This window comes from Conger conger, chromosome 3 (assembly GCF_963514075.1).
Source record: "Conger conger chromosome 3, fConCon1.1, whole genome shotgun sequence".
Taxonomy (NCBI): domain Eukaryota; kingdom Metazoa; phylum Chordata; class Actinopteri; order Anguilliformes; family Congridae; genus Conger; species Conger conger.
This window is the reverse complement of record NC_083762.1, coordinates 58,265,325-58,286,041: the sequence shown is the minus strand read 5'-3', so window position 1 is coordinate 58,286,041 and position 20,717 is coordinate 58,265,325. Positions and strand designations below refer to the sequence as shown.

Sequence of the window (20,717 nt, the reverse complement as noted above, 5' to 3'; positions counted from 1 at the left end):
ACCACCACCACGTCTACATCCATCCCCTCTCATCATCCAGCACCACTCATCCATTTTCTGCCCTCTGTGATGGAGTTTGCTTCTTCTGTGTGGAAAACAAGTTCATTTTCAGATTCATCATTCAAAAAAACAAATTACTTATTATTTCAAATGTACTTATAGTTCCAAATGTGAGCAGGGTTTAAAGGTACAATAGGTAAGATTTTTGTGTTAAAACATTGTTAGCTTGAAAAAGGCTCACTGACATGTTGACTCACCCTCTGCCTGTGTTTATAGCCCTTCAGTTCGGGTTTCAAAATATAGAGTTGACAGCCCGACACTGAACCAAAACATTGTATAACTGTACAATAATTCAAGCTCATTGGTTGAAAATTGGTTCTAATTGACATGACAATGACATTTCAACGTCAGCGCGTTTACAGAGAAGGGGGAGGGATAAGCAGGGTTGTGGTTTGAATGGGTTTGTTGCTGCTACTCCTCTCTTGACCGTTAGAAGTCCAAAATTACCTATTGTACCTTTAAGTCAGTTCATTTTATCTGCAATATCAGTCAGTTTATAGGTAGAAAAATAGCTGGCGTGGTTCGGAAAGTAATTTACTGTATGTGCAAGTCTGCAACTCATAATATTGGATGTAAGATAAGTTAATTATGTTCCATTCTTATAGACGTTCTGTTTTATTCCTTCAGATCTGTAAACAGCATCTATCCAGACAGCTCTCAGACTGTGTAGTGTATTGCAAGAGTGTCCAATTCACCAGCTTTGAGCATTCTCGCCTTCATTCCAAGTTCTACGAGATGTCGTCCTTCACAGAGTCCAAGGCTCGGAAACTCATTCACACTGCAGGCGAGTTATCATTATCCACTGCATTATCCATTCGCCCTCTGAGAAATGCCGCAGAACACAAGTATTATTTTTCCAGAAGCAAGACTTCAATGAGCAGGTTCACCTCTTGCCCCTTAGGCTTGCCAGGCCTTATTACAATATACAGAATGTGTCTATGCCCCTCAGGAGCTGATTTTGTGCAACACAATGCCAGGCAGCTGACCAGGATTTACCCTGGGGGCCTCCGAACCGACTCATCCAACTTCCATCCACAGGATATGTGGAATGCAGGGTGCCAGTTAGGTGAGAAATGTCATTGTGAAATTTGGGCCTCATTTTTCAAACATAAGCTGTATGAATTAGATTGTCATTCATAAAAGCATTTTGCGAACAATTTTCATATATATGTCAGTTTGTTGGTAGGATCAAGATTTCACTAGTGCCCTAAACAGTTTTTGTATGCATAAATGAAGAAAAAAAAACACAATTGGAAAGCTTGTTTTGCGTGTTTGTGCATTCATCTTTTATTTTGATTTTTTGCACTGTGAATGCGCTTTTCATTTATAATATGGAATGGTATTTATCAACATACACACCTGGATACAAATAAAGCTGTGTCTATGCATGTTTGATAAATCTGGCATAAATTTACACACGGTTTTACGAAATATTGATAAATGTGGCCCTATGTGCTTATGTAAAGGCAAGTGTCACTGTTGAGCAGAAGAATTTTCTCCTTATAATGACCAGACATGACGAAGTAAAAAAAAAAAAAAAAAAAAAAAAAAAAAAAAAAATGAGTTCAGTACTTTCACAAGGTGGACAAGCATAAACTGAAGAGGGGGGGGAAGAAGTCTCCACCATTTTTTAACCAAAAGTTTTACTAATAATAAACATGATTCTATCTCACTGCTACATGGTTAAGATGTAAGCATAACAGTAAGATATAACAAAGTCAATGATTGATTATGTTTTATCATATAGCACTGGATGAGCACACAGTGACCCCTAACCTTCAGCACACAAACAAGTTCTTAATCAGACATCATTATTTGGTCTCCCAGAGTCATATATTTTTCAGGATTCGAGATGAAGTGTCTCCTCTGGTGCTATGGTGGTAACATGCCTTGAGGCTGGGGTGGAAATGGGTCAAAGACTCCAGGGCCTGTAATGTGTGAGGAAGAGGGAAAGAAAGAGAAACAAACACACACTTGCATGTTATATTTCTACTAACTGCTTGTTGTCATTGGGAGACTGATACCCATAAAGAGCATGAGGGAGATAGGGAGAGTTGCCTTGAAGCGTTATTTGAAAACATATTGTTATACTTGTTTCTTCAGAGGCCTGACAGGAGGCTTTACTGGTTATACAAATTTCAAATATTCCCTTCACACAAATATCATATATTGTGTGCATATACTGTCATTTTGACACCCAAATGCAGAGACTGTGATCTTTATAAAAGAAGAGGTCTAAACAAAAGGACTGAGAGTAATGTGCAGTAATTGAGAGTTCTGAAGACATGGGTGCGTGAGCAAAGCTTTAGAACACCTGCAGGGAGTGCCAGTGCATTTACAAAACACATCAGTTATTTTTTTGTAATTTTTTCAGTCGCTCTAAACTTCCAGACAGCTGGGGAGGAGATGGACCTAAATGATGGTCTGTTCAGCCAAAACGGTCGCTGTGGCTATGTCCTGAAACCAAAGTTCCTGAGGAACTGTGACAGGAGGTTCGACCCAGAGAGCCCTCAGGACCGTGAGGAATACCAACCCATCCGGCTTGACATACAGGTTCTGTCTGAGGGAAAATAATCTTGAATAATAATCTGGAAGTACAGTGTTTATACGTATGTCTGTTATGTATGTGTGCACATGTGTCTGTGTCCGTGGCTGTCTCAGGTGATAAGTGGACAGCAGTTTCCGAAAGTGGGCAAAAAAGAGGGCTCCATTGTTGACCCATTGGTGAGAGTAGAGGTCCATGGGGTGCCAATGGACCAGGCCAACCAGGAGACCAGACATATCGATAACAACGGTGAGGGCAGGAACCAAGCACTGCATTCAAAGGTCTACTTGAATGACTCATGTTAACACAGAACCTGCTTCAAATGTGCGTTCAAGACAGCAAATATTCGTGGCAAACTATGTTTGCAGCAAATGGTTACAGTTTAACGATTTTAAATGAACATTCCATTTAGTTCGACACCGACTCTTTAACACAACTTAGGTCTTAGGTCTTAGGTCTATCAATGCCAGATTTATTTTTAATGGTAAGAAGAAATATTACATTGATTGACATGTATAATCATTTTTAGTTTTTTTGGTTTGTTGAAAACTCTGCGTTTTCCCCATCAGCAGCCATTTTTGTTTGCTATGCACTACCTTTTCAAACTGTTAGCTCAGGTTGAATATGTTGAATGTACATCTGGTGTCTGCTGTGCAGGATTCAACCCACTGTGGTATGACACAGTGCAGTTCCTTCTCCATGCTCCAGAGCTGGCTCTAGTGCGCTTTGTAGTGGAAGATTATGACCACACGTCAAAGAATGATTTTATCGGCCAGTACACCCTACCGTTCACATGCATTCAGCCAGGTGAGTATCATAAATTGTTTCTGCGGAACCCCCTTCTATTCAACACCAAACTGCATACAGAATGGGAGACAGTAAAGCATTTTGTCTTATGTATCAGACGAGCATAAGAAAAATGCTTTCTGGTCTCCAGGAGCTAGTGTCCTGTATTTCTCTCTTGGCTGAAAGTCTGTTTTTCTTCTATTCATAGGATACCGTCATGTCCCCCTGTTGTCCAAAGATGGCACTAGTTTATCGCCCTCCTCCTTGTTTGTGCACATCAGGATCACAAAGCTCACAGGAGGAAGACTGAATGATCCGTGACCTCCTGCAGTGCTTTGGGAACATGGTTTAGTTTCACACACAGTACTTTCCCTAGGACTGCAAGACATGCCTGTACCTCCCCTGCTATGCCTACACTTATGTGTATATCTACCTCCCCTGTAGACCTGTGTGTATATCGATGTGCATATCTATGTCTAGATCATGAACAATTAACTGCCAAAATAAAGCAACCATATTGTCCATGTCTCTGAAGTTCTTTACATTCTTAATGAAACCGTTCATGCCCTAGATTGATATTTACAGTCAAATGAATGAGTTTTTCCTCTTTTATTCCTTGAATCTCAAACTGATGCACCGATGCATGCTGCACAGGATTATGTGCTTTTGTCCGCAGTCGCCCCAAGATGATGTCTTTCCCTTAGACTTCCATTCCCACATCACTGTTCCTTGTAAAACATCAGCAAGTTCAGCAGTCTATGTCAGGAAGCTCCTGCCGAACATACCCCAACAACCACCCCTCTTCCTGTCAGTGAGATCCTTTCTTCTAGCCATATCCAGTGATCAAAAGATAGAATCTAGACATCTCGAGGGCTGGAAATCTGGCACTGGGAGACTAAATTAGCCACAACCTGGGTGCATCCTAATCAGCAAAATCAGAAACCTTTCTCTTCTCAATCAAATATAGCTGGGTTTTCACATGAACGTCTAGATATCTAGAGGCCTCTGGACCTACAAATCTAGCCAGGTGAGCTAAATTTGGGTTAAATTTGTCTATTTACATAAAAAAATATCTCTGTCCCAGATTTCCAGCCCTCTAGACGTCAAGAACGATCCAGATTCTGTCTTATGCTTACTGGGATACAAATCAAAATAATGGGCCTGCCCAGCATTTATATACACAACTCTGAGCATGCTGGAATATTAATAGATTAGTTTGATTATTATTAGAACTCAGGAACCACACTTGTGTGGAAGCACCTGGTTTCAGGCCTGTAACTACCATTGAGAACACTGAGATCATGACATAATTTTATGTGTGTCTGTGTGTGTGCGTTGAGGTCATGACCTCAGTATGTTAATAATATATAATTACATGCATATTATTATTATGCACATGAATTATTGGCACCCTTGATGAAAATGAGCAAAAAAGACTGTAGAAAACAAATAATACTATTACTCAGACATATTGTAATTTTTTTAATGATTCAATGGAATCGACCAGAATTACACATTTTTCAAATTATACATTTATTTGCAAAAAAAAAAAAAGTTTCACAATTACTGGCACCCCTGTTTTTAGTACTGGTGCAGCCTCCCCTGGCAAGGATAATGGCACTGAGCCTATTTCTATAATGTTTAATAAGGTTGGAGAACACATTTGGAGGGATCTTGGACAATTCCTCCAACTTTCAAGATCCTTCATATCCTTAGGTCTGTGCTTATGGACTGCCCTCTATAATTCAGACCACATGTTTTTGATGGGGTTTAACTCCGGAGACTGAGAGGGCCATTGCAAAACATTGATTTTGTTTTCATGGAACTCAGCTTCCTGGCAGAGGCAACCAGGTTTTTGGCTAAAATATCCTGGTACTTGGTGGAATTCATTATGCCATTGATCTTAACAAGAGCCCTTGGACCACGAGCAGCAAAACAGCCCCAAAGCATCAATGATCCTCCACCATATTTGACGGTAGGTATGAGGTGCTTTTCCTTGTACGTATCCCTTTTTTGACGCCAAACATGCCGATGATGTACATGGCCAGTTCAATTTTGGTCTCATCTGACCACAACACCCTGTTCCAGTCATAGTTCCGATGACCTTTCTCAAACTCCAGACGCTTGAATTTGTTGGTTGCTCTCAGTAAGGGCTTTCTTCGTGCAACACTTCCAAAGAGCCTGTTGGTATGGAGGTGGCATCTTATGGTTGATTTTGAGACTTTGTGACCCCAAGACGCAACTGAAGTCTGCAGTTCTTGAACTGTGGTCCTTGGGTTCTTCTTTGCCTCCCTCCATCTTCCTCACTATGCGTGGAGGCAACATGCACTTGCATCCTCTTCCTGGCAAGTTTGCAACTGTTCCAGATGTTTGAAACTTTTTGATTATTGCCCGAACAGTGGTTAGTGGTACGTTTAACTGTTTATGTATTTTTTTTGTACCCATTACCTGACTTGTGTAGGTCAACAACCATCTGTCTCTTTTGATTTGACAGTTCTTTGACAAAGGCAGGAATACACCCTGGACTGGTCGCCAGTCCATCGCAGGGCACACACACCATTCACTCACTCACTCATACCTACGGGCAATTAGACTCTCCAATCAGCCTAACCTGCATGTTTTTTGACTGTGGGAGGAACCCGGAGTACCCGGAGGAAACCCACGCAAACAAGGGGAGAACATGCAAACTCCACACAGAGAGGCCCCGGCCGACCGGGATTCGAACCCAGGACCTCCTTGCTGTGAGGCGGCAGTGCTACCCACTGCACCATCCGTTCCGCCTAAAAATAGTATCACTCAATAAAAAGAAAATAAAAATTAGAATAATTGGGATAAAAGTATATAGTTCTCCCATATGTTTGGACGTAAAATATAGCTCATTATCTCTGTTGTTTATTTTATACAGCCTTTTTTGCTCATTTTCATCAAGGGTGTCAATAAGTCTGGACCTGACTGTATATATAATATTTTTAATCTAAACAAATCTTTCCATTTTCACTGCAGAATAAGTCACTTAAATCTGAGGGTAACCCTTTGCTCATGCAAATGCAGCTGCTTCTGTGATCTATGTTGACAATTAAAATGGAAGGGGCTTTTCAAGCCTTTCTAACGTTATACATTACGCTAGTGCTTCTCTCTGCCCTGCCCACCCAGAACTCCCACATTGTCTGTGGGTCCTGCACTGTCTCCATGAGGCAGGCATGTTCACAAGTCATCAAATGCAAGTCCGAGTCAAGCCTCAAGTCTCTAGAATGGTGCAGCCTAAACAACAGTATGGCTTTAGAAATCGATCACGATTCCTATGTTAGTTGAAGATATAGAAACCAGAAGTGCAGACAACATTTTGTATATATCGCGTGACAACTGAAGAAATGGTATTATCAGTGTTATCATATGACACTGGAAGAACAATCAATGTCCATGCAACTACTACATAACATCAACAGGATATTCAAAATGGCTCACTGTCCTGCATGCATATCGAGCTTAAAGTTTATACTCAAAGGTTTTTAAAATAGTGCAACCAGTTGAGGTCATGACCTCAGTATTTTAATAATATATTTTTAATCTCAGTAAATCTTTCCATTTTCACTTCAGAATATGCCAGATAAATGCATTTAATTGTTAAAATTGCCCATTTTTTCACCATTGTGTCACCATTGACCTCAGTATTTTATTTAGTCTGCGTACGGCCCTGCCTAGTTTGAATATAAGTCAGACAGGCAGGGACCAATAGTAGGCAGATGGATACAGAAAGCATAATCACAATCACAGTCAGTGTCACTCGCCAAAGTCCTAACACAGGGCGACCAGACACAGCAGGGACAATCTGAAACATGGTCATGGTCACAGGCAAAGGTTCAAACATTGCTAGACAATCAGAATAGGCGAAGGTACAGAACTTGATACAAAGTCGGGTAACAGAAAATCCTATAAGAGACAGAAAGGTAATCCAGAGAGGTTGAGGTACACTGAACAAGTCAGGACACAAAACAGTCAATCAGAAAAATGCTGGAAGGAATAGTTTACACACATTACAATCTGGCAAACAAATCTGGGAAATAGGTGGGCTTAAATACACAGGTGATGAACTGAAATGACGAACAGGTGTGTGTGAATGAAAACAGATGACCAGACACAGGTGAGATGAATGAACAGAGGAAACAGACTACGGAAAGCTAAGAGGGACACGACACACGAAAGACACCAGGAAATAGACAAACGCCAGAACAAGGAATACAGGGAATGACACATACTGCCCCTACAACACCTTTTTTTGAGAACTCATTAAAAAAGTTCACTCATCACTTTTATGGCAAGGCTTGGTCTAGCCTCAGAATATAAAGACATAAATGCAAACATTTGATTGAATGTTGAGTTTTATCAGGTTTGAAAGAACTTTATTTATAAAAATTATTTAGTTTGTCCAGCACATTATGCCAATTATTTCGATAAGATAAATGGAATGTACCATTGAATTTGAAATGTGAATATGCACAATCTGCCCAATAATTATTGGTACCCTTGGAAAATATGCACAAAAATATTTGAGTTTACATGAGTAAAGGAAGATCTGTACAACTCTCTTTTTATCTGTCACCTGTTGCATGGAAACTTCATTGTGCCGGCAGTCAGTTTGAAGAGATTCCATTCCTCTCCAGAAAGTGCAGATTCACCTTTCTGTCTGCAACCAGGACTGTGCGGTTGTGAGCTTTGACTTCCCCCATGTGAGGGTCTGGTCTGATTTCAAACAGACTGGTTATCTAGGATCAGGAAAGAAATGATAGGTATGAATGTTACAATAGTATTATTAATAGTGTTGGTGATGGTGTTTGCAAAGATGTGTGTCACGGTATTGCTGATGGTGTTAGTGATGGAAATTTTTATTTACACGATAGCCATTTATGTTTACAACACCAGTGACCAATGTTCTCACCCGTGACAGAGCAAGGTGCATTTCCAGCTCGGCAATCCTGCGGCCGACGCAACCCCGTACCCCAAACCCAAATGGGATTGAGGCAAAAGGATTGGGTCGCTGCTGCCCATCCCGCAGCCAACGTTCTGGTTTGAACTTCTGTGCCTCAGAGAAAGATTTCTCATCCAGGCTTATGGCGTAGTGGCTGATGCTGAATGCAGTCTAGGAAGAAGATGTAACAAACATCTCACAGGCACACACCTGCCATAATGAGCCACACACCTGCCATAACGAGTCACACACCTACCACCCATTCATTCCTTGTAAATTTTGCTTCTGTTCCAAATCGAAATCAATCAAAAAACGTTATGCCATTAGGGAAATTTGTTGTGCAAACAGGATCACACAATGAAATAGTAGATAAATATGTACACAACACACAGCAATACAATAAATACAGTACAAGACACGCCTGAACATTTCTCTGACCTAGAAAAGTGGCCCTCCATAAATAAGTGAACCTTACCACTCATTAAAAAAATATCCAACTATCTATAAATAAAATAATCTCAGATAACAACCTACATGATTCACTGATTCCAACAGCTATATAACTGTATACATTACTTCCATGAAGAAGGGAGACAGGTGTTGGAATAAAGGAATATTTAAGTCTGTTACTCTTAAGCCTTGGTACTCTAAAACACTGGCAGGGAAGAATCTGAAACTCGTCATAGAGGAGATGGTGTTTGTCTGAAAGGATTACGCTTTGCTTATTACTCCAGTATTTAACAACACGGAAAGGTTTACCTGCGCTTCCCCAATAATCGTTCTGCTGTCTGTTACCATTTTTTAAATTCAGATTCCTCAGCCAGGAGATTATTGAACTGATTCTATAAAAGACTGGTAAAAAAGGGTCATCATTGTTTTGCTTACTCTAAACTGCCTCAATCTTCTTAAAAAGAATAGCTGTTGCTGGCTCTTTTTTTTAATCATGTCGGTGTTATGTTCCTGCATCTGTATTGTTACTCTACTTTTCATTTCATTGTATTCTTTTTGAAGGTGCTGGGTGGAGCTTAACATTTGCATGCTGTACTCTTACACTGAACATGATTTCAAACATTCAGCTGTTAAAATGGATGGCATGTGGTTCAATGTGTTCCGTACATTGAAACAGTGAACTGTTACTGTCCAATCATTGAGGCCAGACTCACGTTCTTCGGGAAAAAATATCCTCCGATGGTCACGTCCCTTTCTGTCATGTGCCGAGCATTCATGGGAACAACAGGATACAGCCTAGAATGTGCCCACAAAGACAATGAGCACAGGTGAGACACCAATTCTAGAGTGCAGATGAGATGCTTCATCAAGTACATCTGTTCTTTCCAGGGGGGGGGAGAAAAGGAAAAAGAAATACACTGTGAAATATTATGTGAAATATTCTGTATAAAAAATAAAAAAAACATTTGACCACAAAGTACACCTGTTCAAGTGGAGGTGAGATGCTTCATCAAACACACCTACCGATATTCGATATGCTTCACCTGTTCTACAGACTCAAAAGTTCCTATGTTTAAGTAAAAAATCTTTATCTTTACACTACATTTAATATAAAAAAATGGCATTTCTTTCATTCATTGTTCAGCATTTTTCAATATTTATTCCCTTTGTGCAGATGCCAAAGCTGACCAACTGTTTGTCACTCAGTACTCCAGCAAACAAACCATTGAAATAAATCACTGTGTGGTTAAAGTGCAGACTTTCGTCTTTAATTTGAGGAATTACAGCCATTTTTATAGTCCGAATTTTAGGGGACCAAAAGTACTTGGACAATTGACTGCTCATTAGTTCATGCATAAAAGAGCTTGTCATTGGTAAGTTTAGGCTACTTTTAATGCATTCTATCATATTACTTCCTCATATTCATGCTAGCATGTGCCAGTGAGCTAAAAAAATCCAAAGGTTCAGTTGCACCAAGTGTAAAGTCCAAACTAGAGACTTAATTAAAAAAACAAAAAATAATAATAATAATAATAGGCCCTGGTCCTTATCTTTGTTTCACGGGTAGCAATTGAAATTGTACTTCCCTCTAGGGTCTTTCAGCGCACTGGTTATGGGTATGCACTTTGTTGTACGTCGCTCTGGATAAGAGCGTCTGCCAAATGCCAATAATGTAATGTAATGTAATTAGCTACCAGTTACTTCTAATAAATGGTGTAGCACCATGATTACTTAGGTTATAGCCTAACTGCTGGTTTGGACATAATGACTAAGCCGAATGGAGTATCAACAATCAAAACATTTCCTCCTCTCAGTTAAGTTATTGACTGCTACGCGGTATTGTAGCTAGTTGGCTAGATCACCACTGAAATATCATGTCCATATATGAAACCTCTGCTTAAATGATGCTGTGTGCAGAAAATATCTATAATAGATACTTTATATATAAAGTATCTATCTAAAACAACTCTTAGAAGTACAATTTATTTTAAAAAAACTTACTAAAATAAATGTAATGGAGTAAAGGCAATCATTACTACCCACCTCTGGTCAAACGTAACACTGACTGAGCCTATGAACGCTACAGTATGTGAAATGCCGGCATTAGAGAATAGCGCAAACCTCCTGAAAGACTCTCAATATCATTGTGAGTGGCATGAATTCAAACAAATCTAACAAGGCCAGCAAATGCTATATAAGTGCTCATATAAGCCTACTAACAGCTACCTACCTAGTCCCCAATACCAATATATGCCTAGAATTATTAGGCTAGCAGTAACGGCCAATACAAATATAACATCAAAAATATGATAGCACATAGATAATTTAAATGTAACAAGCAAAATACATACATCTTCGCCATGTTTGTTTGTTTGTTTGTATGACTCAGTGTCTCTTTAAACACCACCTAATTGCCACTGTGCAGAGATTGGTCCATCCCTCAGTGTCTCTAATAACCGCATAACTGGCACTGTGCTGTGCTTGGTCCATCTCTCACCTCAGTGTCTCTTTAACCACGGCCTTAAGGAATGGCATGTTATTGACATCCTGGGCAGTAATGAGCTTGTCCCCCGGAACACAGCTGGACACCTCCCTATACAGCCTGTCCTGTACCTCTGGGTTCTGGGACAGCAGGTATAGGGTCCACATTAAGGTGTTGGAGGTCTAGAGGACACAGAGGGAAAGTCTTGTGGTCAGGCAGTTTCACACCTCTGCAAATGGTGTGAATTTGGCCTCAAGTTGTATTAATATGAATGCATATTTTAGGGTCTAAATGCCATTTTCTTTATGTGACATCATGTATGCTTTTGCATAATGATAGGATTACGTTGCTACATACTTAACAGAGAGCTGACCACAGGAAGTGGAGGGGGAGGTGTCCGGGACTTCAAAGAAAAATCTATGGCACTGCTGTTTGCAAACATTTTGCAGTAGTAGTAGATACTAAAACCAGGAAGAGAATGCTGAATGTGTGTGGGCCCTTACCTAAACTTAGCGTTGGCAACTGCTACAGCAAGTAAGCTGTGTCAGTCAGAATTTTCTCTCAGCAAAAACGTATGAAGCTGTATGTAGGTCTCTCATGGGTTCAATAGGTTGTATAGCAGTTTGATGTTATTGAGCATTGAATGTGAGATGAATTTGAAGAGCAATGTTATTGTCATTCTGCAATTAATTCATCAATCATGTACCATTATGATACTTTTACAGCATAATATACTTAGTCCCCTCAAAAAGTATTGGAACAGCACGGCCAATTCCTTGTTTTTGCAATAGACTGAATACATTTGGGTGATTGCCAAATGAACATGAGACAAGAGTTCAGAATTTCAGCTTCTATTTCCTGGTATTTACACCTAGATGTGTTAAAGTACTTAGAACATAGTGTAGCATGGTTAGATCAGCTAGTTCGCTAGTAAGCACGGATGGTGCAGTGAAAGCGAAGGCTGGTAGCAGATTACCTCGACAACACTCCCCGATGACGTAACCCTCAAATTTAAAAAAAGAACGTTGTTGCCCTTGGCTAGTGGCGAGTTCGTCTTTAGCTGACTGGTAACGCGTTCGTTCTACAAATATTTGGACAAGTGAGAGGCCGGGTTTCAAATCCCACCTCGGACTCAGGCAATTTCTCACCTGTTACAATAGCACCTTTGATATCAGACCACCCACATTTTAGAGTATCTAAAGGTACAATCGGTAAGATTTTTGTGTTAAAACATTGTTGCAAGACCATTCTATCAAGACCTTCCTATCATTGAAAAAGGCTGAAAATGTTGACTCACCCTCTGTCTGTGTTTACAGTTGACGGGCTGGCACTCTACCAAAACATTGTATAGCTGTACAATAATTCAAGCTGATTGGTTGAAAATTGGTTCTAATTGCCACAGCCAATGGCGTTTCAACTTCAGCCCATTCACAGACAAGGAGAGGGATAAACAGTGTTGTGGTTTGAGTGTGTTTGTTACTGCAATTCCTCTCTTGACCGTTATAAGTCAGAAATGACCTATTGTACCTTTAAGTAAATGAAAGTAAATAACACTTCATATGTGGTAGCATATCCCTTGTTTGCAATAACTGCGTCAAGCCTGCAACCCATTGACATCACCCAACTGTTGCATTTTTTGTGATCCTTTTCCAGGCTTTTACTGCAGCCTCTTTCAGTTGTTTCGTGGGAAATGCATGCTCAATTGGATTAAGGTCTGGTGATTGACTTGGTCAGTGTAAAACATTCCACTTTTCTCCCTAATGAAGTCCTTTCTTGTGTTGGCAGTGTGCTTTGGCTTATTGTCTTGCTGTGTGATGAAGTTCCTCCCAATTAGTTTAGAAGCATTTGGCAGACAGAATGTTTTTGTAGTCTTCTGAATCCATCCTGCTGCAACCATCATGAGTTACATCATCAATAAAGATTAGTGAGTACATAAAACTTTGATCCTTTTTGCTCATCTCTGTACTTCTTTCAAATTGTAATCTCACCTTTCGATTCTTACTACTGATGATTTGCATCTTGTGGTATAGCCTCTGTATTGCTGCTCTCTAAGTCTTGTTCTTCTTTCTTTTTTGGGACATTCCAAGTTGTTGTACAAGCTATCCCCAATGGTTGAGCAATGGCTCTGATCAATTTCCTCTCTTTTCGAAGCTTCAAAATGGCTTGCTTTTCTCCCAAAGACAGCTCTTTGATCTTCATAGGCAGTCTTCACAGGCAATACCCAAGGCTAAATCCAAGGCCAAGAGTAGACATTCAGAACTATTTATTGTTTAACCAATCAATCTAACAGGACACAGCTGGGCAACAAGAAACTTGGCTGTGTGTGAGCCCACAGCCAAGTTCCAATACTTTTGCTCATCTAGAATTTGGGTGGTCTGATTACAAAAGCTGATATGTTCTAAGTTGTTTAACAAATCTAGATAAAATACCAGGAAATAAAAGCTGAAATTTGGATCCGTCATCTCATGTACATCTTTTGACCTCAAACTCAATTTTCTTCAGTGTATAGCAAAAACAAAGGTGAAACTGTGCACCTTGATGTTTATTGGCTAAAATAGAAACCTTGCAACATTCTCACCGTGTCCACTCCAGCCAACAGCAGTTCTGCAATGCTGCCATATATATCTTTATTGCTCAGATTTTTGTTGGAGATTAGGTAAGTCAGGTACTCTCCTTCCACCTCCTGGCCCTGGGCTACACGGTGCTGAATGGTCTCCATCTTCATGTCAATCAAGTTCCTGGCTGGGTTTTTATATTCATAAGGAATTAATAAGATGTCAGAAGTCATTAAGGTAAAGTAATAATAATGATAGTAAAGGAGATAGAGAAGCATGACCAAAGTGTCCTTGCTCACTTACCAAATTTGAAGATGCCCTCCCAGCCAGCCATGTACCAGCCCCACACAGGCAGGTGGTTGCGAGTCCACTTGGGCAGCATGACCACTGGCATGCTGTAGGTGAACATTTGACCAATGGAATTGATGAAGTCTTGAGTTGCTTCAGGGATCTTCTTCTCCAGGCATCCAATGCGTGTTTCAAACAGAATGGAGGAGATTCCTGGATCACAGTAGGACATTTGTGTATGAAAGTGGCCCATTATGTTCTTGAGGAACATCAAAACACTGAAGGAGGTTTTAATGATATTGTGTTCCTTGTGATTCTGTATTCCACAAATTTTGTTCTGAATTAGAACTCAACCCAACATTGTTTGTTTTTAAGTGATCAATTAGAAATAAAGATATTGAGGATTTTTAATATACTTAAAGGATGTTTCCATGGGAAGTGATGGTGATAGAGCTGATCATTTCACTCAACAGACTTTGAATATAAGGAGAGGAGCTTTGTACATACCCTCTAGGGAGAAGCGGTAGAGCTCGTTGGAGAGATCAGTCACCATGTCACCTGAAGCACTGATCTGGCGCAGGTGGTATATTCTTTTGATGAAGTCTGTGATGACCTCATTGATCACATCACCATACTGCACTGAATCTTTCGGGTGCAGCATACGTTTGTTCAGAATGGCCCGTAGCTGGTACCACCTCTCCCCCTCTCTGGAAGGGGACATATTATGTGAATTTGAATTAAAATACTTACAAAAGGCTCTCTCATGTAACACAAAGGAACAAGAAAAACCTGTTCAGAGATCAAAAATCCCATCCATTCAAATCCTTCCAATTCACTGCTGAAAACATACACACACTGAATCTAACTCTAATCCTAAATGCCAGTTTATAGTTGCCAACGGCAATCATAACATTTGATGGTCGGTCGCAACAATGTTTAGTTTATACTACAGCAATGGACAGCAAATTGTAATCAACTAGTTTCCATGTCTTAAGCTTGCAAATCACTCCACTTCGGCAATGCATTCTTATTGTTCATGTGTTTATACTTTTTATGAGCAACAGTTCCGAATCAAAGTCGAGTGAAAATGGAATGCCTAAACCCTACCTCTGCGCTAACCTTAATCCCTACCTCTCCACTCACTGTAATTCCTACATCTGCACTAACCCTAAACCCTACATATGCACTCACCCTAATCCCTAGATCTGCACTAACCCTAACCAGTTAACACTACTACAAACACAACATATATAAAACAAACACTAACATAGAAAATACAAAAAACTGCATATACACTATATTGCCAAAAGTATTCACTCAGCTATCCAAATCATTGAATTCAGGTGTTCCAATCACTTCCATGGCCACAGGTGTGTAAAATCAAGCACCTAGGCATGCAGACTACTTCTACAAACATTTGTGAAAGAATGGGTTGCTCTCAGGAGCTCAGTGAATTCCAGCGTGGTACCGTGATAGGATGCCACCTGTGCAATAAGTCCAGTCGTGAAATATCCTCACTACTAAATATTCCACAATCAACCGTTAGTGGTACTATAACAAAGTGGAAGTGATTGGGAATGACAGCAACTCAGCCACAAAGTGGTAGGCCACGTAAAATCACAGAGCGGGGTCAGCAGATGCTGAGGCGCATAGTGCGCAGAGGTCGCCAACTTTCTGCAGAGTCAATAGCTACAGACCTCCAAACTTCATGTGATCTTCAGATTAGCTTAAGAACAGTGCGTACAGAGCTTCATGGAATGGGTTTCCATGGCCGCATCCAAGCCTTACATCACCAAGCGCAATGCAAAGCATCGGATGCAGTGGTGTAAAGCACGCCGCCACTGGACTCTAGAGCAGTGGAGACGTGTTCTCTGGAGTGACGAATCACGCTTCTCCGTCTGGCAATCTGATGGACGAGTCTGGGTTTGGCGGTTGCCAGGAGAACGGTACTTGTCTAACTGCATTGTGCCAAGTGTAAAGTTTGGTGGAGGGGGGATTATGGTGTGGGGTTGTTCTTCAGGAGTTGGGCTCGGCCCCTTAGTTCCAGTGAAAGGAACTCTTAATGCTTCAGCATACCAAGACATTTTGGACAATTTCATGGTCCCAACTTTGTGGGAACAGTTTGGAGATGGCCCCTTCCTGTTCCAACATGACTGGCACCAGTACACAAAGCAAGGGCCATAAAGACATGGATGAGCGAGTTTGGTGTTGGAGAACTTGACTGGCCTGCACAGAGTCCTGACCTCAACCCGATAGAACACCTCTGGGATGAATTAGAGCGGAGACTGCGAGCCAGGCCTTCTCGTCCAACATCAGTGTCTGACCTCACAAATGCACTTCTGGAAGAATGGTCAAAAATTCTCATAAACACACTCCTAAACCTTGTGGAAAGCCTTCCTAGAAGAGTTGAAGCTGTTATAGCTGCAAAGGGTGGGCCAACATCATATTAAATCCTATGGTTTAAGAATGGGATGTCACTCACAGGGATAGCTTGTCACGGCAGACGAGCGAATACTTTTGGCAATATAGTGTATGTCATAAAGTGTAAACACTGTGGCATAAAATATTTAGGAGACACAGGGAATTAAGTATTAATTAAGTATAGTCTAATACAATTAGCATGAGCACATACACATACATAACATTAGAAATCATAAGGAGACAGACATACACCTGGTGGCTCATTTCCTTCACCATGGACTTGAGGCACAAGAAAAATTGGGCCTTCAAACAAATAATAACTGGACACCAGTGGAGAGACGCAAGTGAGAAAAACACTGGATTCTAAAACTTAGAAGAACAAGAAACAAGAGGAATAAAGTGCTAAGTTTTAACAAACGCACATAAAACTACCAACACAAGAGGAATCAAATTCTTCCTACTGAAAGGCTCCAGTACTCTGAATGGCCAGTGCAAACTTTTATTTCCCAAGGGGCCTCAATAAGGGATAACTTTGGAAATCCTTTTCTTTTTTTAAACTAACCAAAACCCTACATCTGCACTACCCCTAACATCTGCGCTAACCCTCACCCCTACCTCTGTACTAACACTTAATGTTACTAAATGTAGACTAGTAAGAAGGATGTTACAGGAGTATGATCATTTAGCACAGAGGGGATTCTGGGATCGATTGGCCCATATGTCTGTGGCTCTTACTCTGTAAATGGTCCATAGCCAATTCCCTTCATGTCACGGTACTCCGTCCAGATCGACATGTCACCCCGACAAGGAAATTTTTCATCTTTTCTGAGCAACTCCTCCAAGAGCTCCGCACTGCTCAGAACGATGGATCTGTAGTTTCCCACGCGGATCTTGTAAATAGGGCCATAAAGCTGCTTCTCATACACCTGGCAGAGGCAGTGCAGACACCTTTCAGTAGCATGGAAGGCATTGGCAGAGTAAAGGCAGTTGTACATTTGCTGCAGAAAACAAACTTTGTATACTGACCTTGGCCACCTTCATAGTGTATGCTTGAATATGTGTCCCTGTGAGCAACTAATGTAGTTATGCAATGTGTTGGTTTCCCTTATTTGTTTGGCCTTGTATCTTGTGCCTAAAACTGTGCCATATCATACCCGTAATTCTAATGTATGTTTTGCTCAGAGAATAGCAACTAATTTCCACTGGTTCATACACATACATAGTTACTTTACAGTCCCTGCACATTGTAGGAAGATGGATGGCAGATGCTGCTTGTTAGCACAATATCACTCATTAAAAACATTAGAGAGCATGTCCATGTAGAGATCAGACAACTGTAAATGAGACAACTGCACTATTGAGTGACACAAAATGCCTTAGCACAGCTTTGCATAATTTATAATACCATGCAAGCTTTTACTTTATTGCATCCAAGTTGCATCCTGTAAATGAACTGCTACTTTCTCTGTAATAACTTATTGCATCTTAGTCTCCCTCTTTCAATAGTTATCGTCCCGGTGAGAACAGCACTCACACATCAAGTGTCTAACCAGTCCAATAATATTTCAGTATTCCAGCTGTGTTTCAGTATACCTGGAACTGTACTAATTAAAAACTGATGGATCTGTTAAATCGATCAGAAAACAGACCTAAGCACAGCCATGTGACTTTTTCCACTGTGCCATAGAAACAGTGGCAACAACAAGCGGATGACTTGAATACTATTCTTCGGTTTCCTTCTTCCTGCTGAGCCCACTGTAACAATATAAATACTGTACAGAAAGCTGTGACCTACATACCTGGTTAAATATTCTCAAAAGCAGCAAGCATATGATTTTGTAACTATCCTGGCCTTTTTTCACATTACAGCAGCAGAACCATGTTCAACACTGCAGTGGACAGAGACATCAAGAATCATGCGTGTCAAACTGAAAAGAGCAGAGAGGATATGTATAGTGTAGATACCTGTAGCTCATGCATTTTGTTCAGGTACCCTTTAAATACCATCCTGTACAACATCTGCAGGGGTTTTACTTCTGCAAGGTCCTCTTCAGTTTTCAGTTTGATCTGGCTGGCAGAGATAGAGACAGGGGCTGCGGTTCCAGCCATTCTCCCCCCTGTGAGGGCTCCGTTCATGAGCGGCAGCAGCCAGCGGGCCCCCCTCTCCACTGAGCCCACAGCCAAACGCACTGCCATAACCAGAGCTGCAGGGTGAATGTCAGCTGAGAGGCTCTTGTTTCAGGTCTGAGAAAGAAATGGGAGGGGTTTGATCCTGGAGGTGGTGGGGGGAAATATTATTCTGTTCCAACCATACTTGCAAAGATCAACAGATAGCTAACAAGAACTCCAATAAAACCGTTTTATTCAAAGGGTGTCTTTACTGGTGTCATATTTTTTTTGTAAAACTGAAAAGAACAATACAGAAAAAGAGGGATAAACATCAAGTTTACATGCTGACCACATTCATGAAACACACTCTAAAATATGTTGTAACATTCTAGTTGATACCAAATGAAGACATCCCAGAAGTTGCTCCTGCAATTCTCATTGAACTGTAAAATTACAGAATGTAACACTGTGAATGAACTAAACTCTCAAACATTGCTTCAACATTGATCTATTTTCAGGAGATGAGGAATATCCAGTTGAGAATAAATTAAATCGGTTATTTAGCGTTAGCTCAACCTAACCTCGTGTACCAGCTATCAAAGTAGCAAACAGACAGTAACAACAATGGTAAGCATGTGTAGCCAAACCTCTCAAGTCTCACCCATTGACCGTGAGACACACGCATTTCAACCAGTTCACACGCTCACACGCCACAGCTGTCTTTTCTCACGGTGAGTCGGCCGAGAAGGGATAAAACCCACTACACGGAAATAAACATGATTTTAAAAGCAGTCTCGTTGGATTTGGAGCCACGTTTGGACACTTGAGGATCTTTTGACATTTTTTGGTGATCTTTACCCGTCTGGCCGGTAGGCGGGGTTACTGTGAGGATCTGCTGAGTTTGTCCCAATCTGCAGCTGCGCGCTCAGAAAGGCGGTGTGCTTTGGTGGGTGGGTATACTGTGAGCAACGCTCCAGTAAGTTAGTACGTTTTAAATAGTAAAATATTGTTTCAGTTGAAAACTTCGACATATTTCATGTGTCACGTCATTTTTTTCTATGAATTGTGGTGTTTTTAACCTCCCATGTCGAAGAATTTTATGCAAACTTAATGTTAGCTACTAGCTGCTATGTTTGGGAACATTGCTTAAAAATGTGCGAATATGAAAGTTTAAATGCAATTCCTTATGTTTTGCTTGTGCAGCCAATGAAAAGATGCCCCTGCGAAAATGATAGAGATAATTGATGTTAATTCGAATTTAAATGTTTACTGACAGGGTTTTACAGTCTACCGGACAATTTTACAAGAAAAACACGGAAGTATTTTATTAATTAATTTATTCAAATTCAATTTACTTGACACTGCACCAATCTACCCGATCACCTCTCCCGAACTATTACATTTTTTCCTTACATGTGCAACTTAATCAATTTATTTTGTCTTATTGGTTTGGCCCGTCATTTTCAGTTCTATTTGTTTTATTTGTGCTGGTCAATTATAAACTTAATTATAAACTAATTTATAGTTTATATAGTTTATATAAACTCAATTATAAACTAAATTAAAATTGGGAGAAGTGGATTCGGCCAAGGGGCCTCTGCGACCAAAACATACACAATGTCGATTTGCTCCAGCCCTGATTTGCAATCTCACTCTTGAGTTTTTCATGAAACTTGAGAGCCCTGTATGTAGCCTAAGTACTTCGAAAAATAATATAATCAGGAATTAGTTTAATTAAGGTTAACACGTTTAAATTATTTGTTACAGTGAGTACTTACCGACATACCTACTCCGAGGTTTAAACGATGAAAACGTCTGTGCTGAATGCCCCTTGCTGCTTCGGTTTGACTGCTATCGCCAAACAGCAAACCGAAGGACAAAATGTCTACTTATTGATGTTCCAGATGTTTATTTTGCCAAGCCTATAGCTTGGCCAATGCCTTTATTATTGATCGGTCTCTCACACTAGTCTGTAGAGTTTGCAAAGAATGGTGCAAAAAACTAAAACAAATTCAGTGAGCAGCAGTTCTGCAGACTGAAACGCCTTGTTGATGA

The 20,717-nt window shown here is 40.5% G+C and overlaps 2 protein-coding genes across 9 annotated transcripts in view; one reads left to right on the top strand and one right to left on the bottom strand.

Moving 5' to 3' along the window:
• Nucleotides 1-3,917, top strand: part of LOC133123769 (1-phosphatidylinositol 4,5-bisphosphate phosphodiesterase delta-4-like) — a 20,666-nt gene extending 16,749 nt beyond the window's left edge. For all 3 annotated transcript variants that reach the window (XM_061234287.1, XM_061234288.1, XM_061234286.1), the window contains 6 exons: nucleotides 688-844; nucleotides 1,010-1,126; nucleotides 2,435-2,613; nucleotides 2,722-2,854; nucleotides 3,263-3,412; nucleotides 3,600-3,917. In XM_061234287.1, the coding sequence (XP_061090271.1) occupies nucleotides 688-844; nucleotides 1,010-1,126; nucleotides 2,435-2,613; nucleotides 2,722-2,854; nucleotides 3,263-3,412; nucleotides 3,600-3,712 (849 nt within the window). In that variant the 3' untranslated portion in view covers nucleotides 3,713-3,917. The remainder of the gene's footprint in view (nucleotides 1-687; nucleotides 845-1,009; nucleotides 1,127-2,434; nucleotides 2,614-2,721; nucleotides 2,855-3,262; nucleotides 3,413-3,599) is intronic.
• On the bottom strand, nucleotides 1,358-20,717 carry LOC133123770 (sterol 26-hydroxylase, mitochondrial-like). Of its 6 annotated transcripts, none has more exons than XM_061234292.1 (11): nucleotides 19,310-19,514; nucleotides 18,519-18,797; nucleotides 17,289-17,479; nucleotides 14,640-14,839; nucleotides 14,148-14,345; nucleotides 13,868-14,031; nucleotides 11,305-11,471; nucleotides 9,521-9,602; nucleotides 8,328-8,528; nucleotides 7,992-8,154; nucleotides 1,358-1,988 (listed from the first exon to the last, which is right to left on the bottom strand). In XM_061234292.1, exons 2-10 carry the CDS (start codon nucleotides 18,747-18,749, stop codon nucleotides 8,023-8,025), a joined length of 1,566 nt encoding a protein of 521 aa, XP_061090276.1. In that variant the 5' UTR covers nucleotides 18,750-18,797; nucleotides 19,310-19,514; the 3' UTR covers nucleotides 1,358-1,988; nucleotides 7,992-8,022. The 6 variants fall into 6 exon arrangements, with proteins under 6 accessions (XP_061090276.1, XP_061090277.1, XP_061090278.1 ...); XM_061234293.1 differs by lacking the exon at nucleotides 1,358-1,988 and adding an exon at nucleotides 19,521-19,608 and having other exon boundaries at nucleotides 6,939-8,154; nucleotides 19,310-19,422; XM_061234294.1 differs by lacking the exon at nucleotides 1,358-1,988 and adding an exon at nucleotides 19,521-19,608 and having other exon boundaries at nucleotides 6,939-8,154; nucleotides 19,324-19,422.

Coding starts and splice junctions, on each gene's coding strand:
- LOC133123770 (XM_061234295.1), bottom strand. CDS start 18,749: ATGGCAGTGCGTTTGGCTGTGGGCTCAGTGGAGAGGGGGGCCCGCTGG. Junction 11,472..13,867: donor TGTTGGCTGGAGTGGACACG/GTGAGAATGTTG, acceptor TGTGTCCTCTAG/ACCTCCAACACCTTAATGTG. Junction 8,155..8,327: donor TGCACCTTGCTCTGTCACGG/GTGAGAACATTG, acceptor TCCTGATCCTAG/ATAACCAGTCTGTTTGAAAT.